This window comes from Emydura macquarii, unplaced genomic scaffold, assembly GCF_026122565.2.
Source record: "Emydura macquarii macquarii isolate MOO-44397 ecotype Brisbane River unplaced genomic scaffold, CSIRO-AGI_Emac_v2 contig_3530, whole genome shotgun sequence".
In the NCBI taxonomy this organism is placed as follows: Eukaryota; Metazoa; Chordata; order Testudines; family Chelidae; genus Emydura; species Emydura macquarii.
The window spans coordinates 11,780,633-11,791,089 of NW_027133667.1; the positions used below are offsets into that span (position 1 = coordinate 11,780,633).

General features: G+C 43.3%; 1 protein-coding gene across 1 annotated transcript; it reads left to right on the forward strand.

Moving 5' to 3' along the window:
- The first annotated feature begins 1,985 nt into the window (after positions 1-1,985).
- On the forward strand, positions 1,986-10,319 carry LOC137145411 (tubulin alpha-8 chain-like). Its single transcript, XM_067536129.1, is given in 6 exon segments — positions 1,986-2,251; positions 6,085-6,307; positions 7,695-7,843; positions 8,374-8,953; positions 8,956-9,053; positions 9,997-10,319. Coding segments are annotated over 6 exon segments (1,353 nt in total). The 5' UTR covers positions 1,986-2,242; the 3' UTR covers positions 10,291-10,319.
- The last annotated feature ends 138 nt before the right edge of the window (positions 10,320-10,457 follow it).

Below are 10,457 nucleotides of genomic sequence, written 5' to 3' on the forward strand. Positions count from 1 at the left end.
GGGACTACAGAGAAGTAGCAGCCTTTCATGAGATAAAGATGTATTTAGCCAGTGCCATCATGCTAGCATATTATAATCCTGCATCCAAAAGTAAAGTGACAGTTCAGTAGGTTTAGGGGCTATTGTGGGACAAGATCAGGAAGACTGTACTGAAAAGCCTGTATGTTATAAAAGCAAGGTATTTTCAAATGCAAAGCGTTGATACTCCCAAACAGAGAAAAAGATTTTAGCTGTTGTGTGGGTAGGTAGACAAATATGCCTCTATGGGACTGAATTTGGTTTTATTAAAAGTAGTAAACCACTCAAGATAATATACCCACCAAAATCAAAACCCTCTGCCAGAACTGATAGATGAGAATTAAGGCTGTTACAATTTGCTTCATATTTTTATACCAACTAGGATCTACTAGTGCAGCTGACGCATTATCAAGCCTATCCCCTAGCACATACAAGATTTGTAATCCGGCAGCAGAATATGTCTATTTTATAGTTTACATTCTTAGTCTCTAAATTTTTCCTCCTCAAGGGGTAGAGGCAGCTTCTGAAAGAGATCCAGACATTATCCACTTTAGACACATTAAGAGGCATTCAAATGAACTTGTATAGTGGTGCCCAAAGATCTTCACAAACAGACACTGAAAATTAGCACAGGAAGAGCACCAGGTGCATTGTGGATGAAACCACACTGGAGAATGTTGATGGCCAGGCATAAACATAGAAGCAGAACCCCCAGTTCCTACATTTGCATCCTGTCAATGATTTGGCCTTAGGCCAAAGCCAGAATCTTGTACAGAATATATCATCGATACTCTGTTGCCATGTGGGCCATTTGTTGGTCCTTGTTGATTATTGTTCACAGTGGCAGAAAGTGTCCATAATGAAAAGGCTATAACCATCACCATTCTCAACAGCCTTGAGAACATAGTGGAAAAATATGGGCTATCTAAACTCATTGGAAGTGACAATGATTCTCAATTTTTGTCCAAGGAATTTTGGTATTTGTTACGGAAAATAATGTTTTGCATACAGTGACACCTTATTTGTCTCACGCCAAAGGGAAGAGTGAATGTCAAAATAATATGCTTCTCAAAATACCTAGAATAGGGCTTAGAAAAGGATCTGAAAAATGAACACTCAGTTTTTGGCAGATCATAATATATCCTATACTATCACTGGGAAAAATCCAGCAGAGCAAATCTTTGGTAGGTGATTCCATACAAAAAAACCAGGAGTCTCAACAATTTTAACAGAACAGGACTGTATTGAACAAGAAAGAGATTACAAAAGAAACATTTTGAGGCCAAGAATACATTAATCACAGATGGCAAGTTAGATTTAGAATTTCTGAGACCAACCAAGTTGCATTGAAACGAGAACACCAGAACTAACTATTCTTCAGCATTTGAACTAAAGCCTTATTGTTTGCTGGAAAAAGCATGGAAAAATCAAGTAGCTTTAGAAAAATTGACAGAAAAAAAAGTACCTGGAATTCTTCCTTTGTAAAAACTTTCTTTGAACCAGAGAGATAAATTTACAGAGTCAAACCAGGGGAAGGAGGCTTGGAGGATTATGTAGAGAGTTCCAAAATGTAGACTGTATGTATCAGAAACAAAAGGGAACTGATCAGAACAGAAAATAAATCTCCTCAAATACCTAAAAAATTATGAGTCAAATTAAAGGAAAATATAATTAGATGCTGGGTACAAACACAGGCAGAATAATTTACTAACCGGTTCTGGGTGAAGGACGTCTATGCTTAACCTAAAGCTTAGGAATTACATATTTTAAATAGTTATTGTTTAAATGTCCTGTTAAATGTAAGTAGTATGATTCTAAAGAAAGGAGGGTGTTCAGATTCTAAGGAGTTAATTGTGTTGTGCTGCTTGTAACCTGAGCTCTGACACTGAGACAGGTGTCCTACGCTCAGCCTGGAGTAGAAACAGCAGACAGTAAAGCAGTAACTGGAAGCAAGTACCCGGGTCTGTATATCTACCCATCCAGCCACTCCTTCGCTATAAACACTGCGGTGAGAAGTGATTTCTCTCTCTCTATTTGGGCAGACCAGTTGGACTGTGGCCCCCATGTTTCACCACACTGCTGATGTTCCAGTCCCCTGAGTATCCAGAGAGAAGCAGTAAAAGTAAATCAGAACATGAGAGGAGAGGCAGATGGGGGAAAGGCCACAAGGGAAGTCAGAGAGAGGACTGGCTGGCAGCTAAGACCGTGACATAGCACACTTAAAATGGTAACAGTATGTATTTTCTCTCTCTATTTCTTGCTCTGTTTTTCTGTCCCTCTCTTCCCCGTTCATTTGTTTTCTAACACTTTCTTGTTCTCAGGCACTGGAGGTTAGGAACGATTCTCATGTGCATGTAGCAGTTATTGGTGAGAGAATATGGAATTGGGTTGTAATTGAATACCGTGGTGTAGAGTTTGAATTGTGTGTGTGGCCATTATTGATTAACGGGTGTGGAATCTGGGCTGTATCTGGGTACACCTAGATGTAGTGTATTTGTAGGGATCAGTGAGTGAAAGAATAGGAGATATTCAGGGTAGGGATGGATTTTGTGTGTGTGTGTGTGTGTGTGTGTGTGTGTTAGTAAGGAGTTAGTGATGTAATAGGGCAGAGGTGGGAGGATTGTGACCTACTCCCTACACTGCACTGTGACACTGAAGGACAGTAGCAGGTGTTTGGTGCATGGCCCAGGTCCCTTCCTACCTAACAGCTCAGAGTGTTACAACCTCGGAGAGAGCAGTATCAAAGGCTGCTCCTGCTGACTGAGAAAGGAAGCAAACACCACTGGCAACATCATGGTAAGGGGGGACTGTGGGAATTCCACACTCATGAAGGGAACAGGAGGATTCTGGGGGTTGGGGGAGTCAGATCTGCCATCTCCCCTATTCTGGAACTTGATGATGGGTGGATTCAGACTGTTTTCTGCTTCAGTTTCTGGATTCGGGGATGGGGGGTGGGGATGAGATTAGAGACTGATGCAATTGGACTTGGTCAGGACTTCCTTGTGCTGCCATGGGTGGGCATGGTGCTCCTGGCCCCAACTTTGCAATATGGCACCCTTTTGCTGCTGGGTGAATGCTGCATGTGGGCATTTTATTCTGCTCCATTCCTTAAGAGGCAAATTGAAACCTTTAAGCCTTAGAACTTGCCCTAATACGCGGCACCTCCTACTACTATAGGAAGGCAGGTAGAAGAAGAGGGAATCTCAGGATGAATGAACCCTTCCTGTCCAATTCCTCTTCCCTACAAAAAGTCATGCTGGCAAAGTTCACTTTGAACACACACAAAAAGACTAGGAAATCCAGATGACAAGAAAGTGACCACGACAAATTAATTTTGGCTTCATTCATCTTCTGTATATATGGTGTTACTTTTTTCACAATTCGTCACTTCAACCATCACAAAGGCAATAAAACCAGACTAAAATACAGAAATTTACACTTGGTTAGTCCAGAGAGCTGGAGTCTGGACTCTAGAGTCTTAAATATGTGAGCATTTCCCCTGAACCCTGGGTCCAAGGCAACTTCAGGGGTGCGCACAACCCCAGTTATAGCATCAGACCCTTGGTGATTATCAGTGGTTTGTGTCACAGACCCCTGACCTCACAAAGTAAAGGGGGAGTATGTGAGGTTCAAAATGTGTCAGATACAAGCTGAGAAAAAAAACATACAGAGGCAAATTTATCTTTGGTGGAACTCCAGTCAAGTCAGTGGAATTACAGTGAGGATGCATTTGGGTTTTGTACCTCAACTATTCAGTGGCTTCCGCTTGTGATCCTGTGTCTATTTTAGTAGCATAGAATGGTTCTCATATTGAATAGTATGAGATTTGTTAGTTATGTAGCATTTGTAGAGTCCTCTAAACTCAAAAGAAATCATTTTAGAAATACAGTTCACAAAATGCTTATTTTTGTGAATATTTTTAATTAACTTAACCCCCCCCCCACACACACACACACGCACTATGCTGTTCATCCCTCTCCACTGTAGGTGTTTGAATGTTCCTTTTTTTTTAAATGGGAAATAAACAAGGCATTGAATCATTAGGAGTTTCTTGTAAATTCATTAAAATCTCTCAGGGCCTCTTATAAATTCACCTGCAAACCTCGCCTCATTTTGAAAACCAATCTATATCAAGAAAGGGTTTTATTTTGGTCTTGAGAATTGTATTATTCTCCACTGGTACAGAGCAATGCTCTGGAGACCATTACCACTGCACGTAGATATACACTTGTGCAGACTCGTTATTTACGTAGGTGGCCCTAACCTTACACCTGGCCTTGCTGGAACAAGTACATCTCAGAAATAACCACGCAGATACAGGTAGCAGGTTTAAATCTGCCTCAGTGCAGTTAAGGCCTAAATCAGATTGTGCTCCACCTGACTGCAAACACTGCAGAGACTGATTTTATAAAAGAACAGTGTGGACAGAAGGCCTGATCTAAAGCCTACTGAAGTCAATAGGAGTCTTTCCGACTTGGGCTTTGGATCAGATCCACAGTTAGTAAGAGCAAATGTGAGCCCCAGACTACTAGAGAAGGGATTTGAAATATGAGTAGAGCAGGGTCAGGATTTAAATATCCTATAAGGATCAGTTTACAATGCTTGGGACTCTGAGGAAGGACTACACTCTTCAGAGTTAAAGCCATCGTGACCTATTTTACAGCCATTTACTTTGAGATCCTTGGTTTCAAGTCTCCTGTTTCTATTGAGATTTTTGTCCTTGTGTCAGTCAGAGCATTTCCGAATTGTGGCTGGTGTGAGGAAAAACTGAGGTTGATGCAGATCAGCTTTGACCCTGGGAGTCACCAGAGCAGGCTGGATCCAAAGGCGGAGCTGATATATTCAAAGGAAATGGACAGGGTTTCAAATCAGAGGGACTAAAGACTGAATAGTGGGGAGGGGAGCAGATGTGTGGTCTCTTAGTCATAAATTAAGTCATGACACTACTAACGCTCTTGGAGCAATCTCCCAGTTGTGGGAGTCTATGAAGAAAGGGAAAGGTTTAGAAGGTTGATTCACCTGTAGATTTTTGAAGGAGAGAGCAGATTGGCTGTGTGATGATGCTGATTGACCAGCCATGTCTAGACATGCAGGGTATAAATCCATGGATATGTAGGAACTCAGAATATTTGTTTCACATGTGGAGTCAAGTCTTTTCTTGAGGTGAACACTGCGTAAAGCAGTACTTCCCAGCCTCCAGCCCAGCCTGCAATAAGAGGGTTAAGGGACCAGGAGACATTGCACCCCTCTTGAGTTACATATGGTTGGAAAATGCCACACAGCTATGTCAGGTGCCAGCTAGGAATAAAAATAAGTGGATCTGGCACATGCTCCTCAGATGGAATTTATCACAGTCTGGATTGAAGTAAAGTAGCATGTGATGTACCTGCCTGCAGGGGCATGTGCAGGAATTTAAATTCCAGTGCTTTTGGAGGGGTATGTTCTGTGCCCTCACCAGGATCCTAAGGGAGCTTGTGCCCTCCCCTGCTGGGGCCCTGTGCTCCCCCACCCCTGCCAAGGCCTCAGGGCCAGAGGAGCTCTGTGCTCCCCCTCCCCTGCCAAGGCCCTGGGGGAGGGTGGAGGAACTCTTTGCCCTCCCCCCAGTGATTCTTTGGGGGGAGGCGGCAGTGGCTCCGCTTGCCCCTACTTGTGCATGTTCCTGCCTTCATCTGTTTTTATGTTTGTATGGGTATACATGTACACGAGGGCATGTAGCTGAGTGTGCATGCCTGCAAATTTCCACTTGTCTTTGTGTTTTGCTATTTATTTCCTTGCATAGCTCTGCAGCAAAACACTTTCACCTCCATCTTTGTAAATAACAGTTGGAACTTTTACTGCAGGCCGAGAACAGTGGCTAAGTCCCAGTTCCATGGGTCCTTGCACACACCACTTCTTGCTGTGTATACTGCATTAGAGAATGCAAACGAAATCAGGTGGAGGTTGATTTCAGAGTTCTGAATAATGATGTACCAGGCATTAATAACTGTTAGGAAGGAGAAGGAGGAACGATGTGCTTTGGTTCTCCTGACCTTTCCTCTCTTTCTTTCTCTCTCTCTCTCCCTACAGCGTGAGTGCATCTCCATTCACGTTGGCCAGGCTGGAGTTCAGATTGGCAATGCATGCTGGGAACTCTTCTGTCTGGAACACGGCATTCAGCCAGATGGCACCTTCAAGAATCAGCCCAACAAAGTCAACAATGACGACTCCTTTAATACATTTTTCAGTGAAACAGTCACAGAAAAGCATGTGCCGCGGGCTGTCATGGTGGACTTGGAACCAACTGTAGTAGGTCAGTATAGAATTCACATGGGAAAATGGAAAAGAGACTACTCTTCTGTGTGTCAATGTTGTGTTTCTCTCCAGGATCCATTTTGTCATAGGGACAACTCCTTCTTTGTTTCTTGGTCTAGCCTCTAGGCTAGGATAAAATTAATCAACCTAAGACTTTTAGTGCCAGGTTCTATTCGTGACTCCATTGCCTCAATAACGAGAAGATACCTACAGGACAGTTAGCGAAGAAAATTCAGCTATACTAAACCATTATAATGGTGCTACTTTGGTATATCCTGGATCAATAGGGTGTCATTCTTAAATAGCTGTTTGCTTGGTTTGTGTATCTGCTCGTCTTAAGAGTGTTTAACTCTGATTTTATTTGTGATATTTTCCTTTGCTGTCTCAGTGGTGCTTTCCTGCAGCTCAGATCAGAGGCAAGAGAAGGAAGGTGTGGGTTTCCTGAGAATTTCCCACCCCCTTTTTGGGGGGGAATCACCATTTTATTCCTGCAAATCTCACTCTTTTCTGATGGCTTGTCCTCTGGTCAGAACAGACAGGGGATTTTGTCTCTGGCTTGGCACAAGTTCCCTAAATTGGTTAACTACTAAAACAAAGCAAGGGGCTTAGACAACAGCCTTCACTTCTCCCTACAGCGCACTTTAGCTTTTTGTTGGGATTCCCTCCAAGACCTTTTCCACTCCAGAACACTTTATCCAGTTCTGAAAGAACAGTTCATCCAGTTCTCTGGGATCCAAAACACTCAGTTTGTCTCTGGATTTCATTACTCAGGTTCCTTGATTTGCATACAGCAAATGCTATGCTTTGATTAGACTTAAACTTCGCGGTGGGTATAAGGTGTACCACACATCCAAAGTTATATAGACAACCTCTCCCTTTATATACATTTACACATTCCATTGCATTATATTTGCTATATATTAAATGACACATTTTTGACTTGGCTTGGTTACTTGGCAGGAACCAATCACATGTGAACAGCACATGGACAGAGCATGCTATACAGGAACCTGATCTTTATATTCCAGGTTTACCTTGTCTCTAGTCCCTAGCATCAAGGTGTTGCTGCTTCTCTTAACTAGCACAGACATCCTGACTCCAGCATACTGTTTGTCAATACACTATTTACAACTCAACTTTCCATTCACCTTCCCAATTATGCCCACTAAGAAAGAGGGCAAGTTACTTGTGTCAAGCCAGGCTTACACTTTCTACCAGTGTCCTGAAAGAGAATAAGACCCAAGGTTCTTTCCAAACACTCAGATCTTCCAGGCCTCACATCATACAGCACTGCCAGTTAGCAGCTACATGGGGTGTTCAACAGAACTCATCCACACTGGAGTGCATCCATTCCAGGCTTCTCATGGTTTCTTTTCCTTGGACAGATGAGGTGCGGGCTGGTGCTTACCGGCAGCTTTTCCATCCAGAACAGCTGATCACTGGAAAGGAGGATGCAGCCAATAACTATGCCCGTGGTCACTACACCATCGGCAAAGAAAGCATTGACCTGGTGCTTGATCGTATCCGTAAGCTGGTAAGTGCCAGTACTTTTGAAATGGGACTTGGGATCGTTGCGAAGGAAAGGCAACCGTTAGCTCCTTTTGCTCCTGATAGTGTACTTTGTTCAGAGCGGAGACTGTCAGATCCAGGGGGATGCCATTATTGGTCCAAGTGAGAAAAGGTTCGGTAGGTCTGTCAGACAGATGCTCTTAGGTGGTTCTTGGGATTAAAACATTCAACTTTATATCAGTTCTGGGTTGCTGTTACCACAATATCTTGGTGTGAAAGGAGATAGCTAAATATTTATTCCCTTTTTATTTTAGTAAACAGACTCTGGAGGTACAGATTTCACCAAGATAAGTGCCATAGACAGAGTTTGATTTATATTTCATGGGCTGGACTGTTGAAGGAGAACATAGGAGAGATTGTTAACAAGTTTTTTCCCCAGGAAGACCTGTGCTGATCTCAGTGCTGTGTTTAGGATCCAGTTTCAATCTCAGGATGGGCTCATGGAAGCCTCAGAAATTTAGACTGATCCCTTCTGTTCTCTGTTTGGCTTTTCAGACCGATGCCTGCTCTGGGCTACAGGGATTCCTGATTTTCCACAGCTTTGGTGGGGGCACCGGCTCTGGCTTTACCTCCTTGTTGATGGAACGCCTCTCCCTGGATTATGGCAAGAAGTCCAAACTGGAGTTTGCCATCTACCCTGCCCCTCAAGTCTCCACTGCCGTCGTGGAGCCCTACAACTCCATCCTGACCACGCACACCACCCTGGAGCATTCAGACTGTGCCTTCATGGTGGACAACGAGGCCATCTATGACATCTGCCGCCGTAACTTGGACATTGAGCGCCCCACTTACACCAACCTTAACCGTCTCATCAGCCAGATAGTCTCATCAATCACTGCCTCCCTGCGCTTCGATGGTGCCCTCAATGTGGATCTGACAGAGTTTCAGACCAACCTGGTGCCCTACCCTCGCATCCACTTCCCCCTGGTGACATATGCACCCATCATCTCCTCCGAGAGAGCCTACCACGAGCAGATGTCAGTGGCAGAAATCACCAGTTCCTGCTTTGAACCCAACAACCAGATGGTGAAGTGTGATCCACGTCATGGAAAATACATGGCCTGCTGCATGCTGTACCGGGGGACGTGGTCCCCAAAGATGTCAACGTAGCTATTGCTGCCATCAAGACCAAGAGAACTATCCAGTTTGTGGACTGGTGTCCTACCGGCTTCAAGGTGAGAGGGACAAAAACGCACTGGTCCTGTGTTTTAAAGGGACATTGTTGAGGAGTCCAGCCCAGAATTGTGATTTCAGCTCTTGAACATTTTTTTCACTTGTGACAAAAGGGAATAGTTAGAAGTGTGTGTATGTATAATCTTTAGTTACGCCTTTGGAGAATGGGTATATCCTATTTACATATCCTATTCACACAACCTCCTAAGCATTCACCTAGCTGGTCGTCAACACTAAGTGTTTAGCAGCTGACGTGACTGTCCTCTAGACTATCAATGTTTAAAAGCAAACAAAACAAAACAAAACAAAAAAACCCCAACAAAAAACTCAGAGATTTCATTTACCAGAGTGTTTTGAGAACCTCCAGTTTCACATAGTTCATCACACAAGTGCTTATGCTCCCCCTGCTGGCTACACAGCAGCACTGTCAGACCTAGTTACCAGAGCAATGTGGACAACAGCAAAAATGGAAAAAATAATCTATTTTTCTCATACATATTAATGGTCTCGGAATTTGAAGATATGTAGGTGGAAAATACTTACTTCATTAGTTCATATGGAATATCTTGATGAAGTTGTGGGCTCAATGTGCAGCAGCAGTTTAAAAAAAGCAAGTAAATGCTGGTTTGCATTAAAATCGGAGAAAAAATAATATAGATGATTACAATGACATCCTGTTGAACTCCTTCATTTGGGGTCCTGTATCCAGTTTTGGTTGCTCTCTGTTGTTTTCATGCGCTATAGCTGCAAATGGAGTAGTCCATAAAATGGTAACATGGATGATTTTTGCCATTAGGATAATTTCAATATTGTGGTTTGAGATCCCCATCCCCTCTCTTCCCAACCTTTTATGAGATTACTCAGTTTTTCTCATCCTATTTATTTTATTTCTGTTCTCTCTCCTAATCCCTCTTTTCTCTCTTTCATCTTTAATCTTATTCCCAGGTTGGCATCAATTACCAGCCTCCTACTGTAGTTCCTGGGGGTGACCTGGCCCAGGTGCAACGTGCGGTCTGCATGCTAAGCAACACCACAGCCATTGCTGAGGCCTGGGCGAGGCTGGACCACAAGTTTGATCTGATGTATGCCAAGAGGGCATTTGTGCACTGGTACGTTGGTGAAGGCATGGAGGAAGGGGAGTTTGCAGAGGCCAGAGAGGACTTGGCTGCCCTGGAGAAGGACTATGAGGAAGTTGGAACTGACTCATTTGAAGAAGAAAATGATGGGGAGGAATTTTAAAATACAATTTGTTATTCAGTAGCACCAGATTTTCTGTGTCTCTTTATTGCATGTGTCTACACTCCTGTCTGGTGACTTTGTGCATGTGCGTGCGTGTGCTCTATATAGAGAATGAAGCTCAGAAGAGTACTCCAGACACAGGACAATCACCACGTTTGATATGCCCA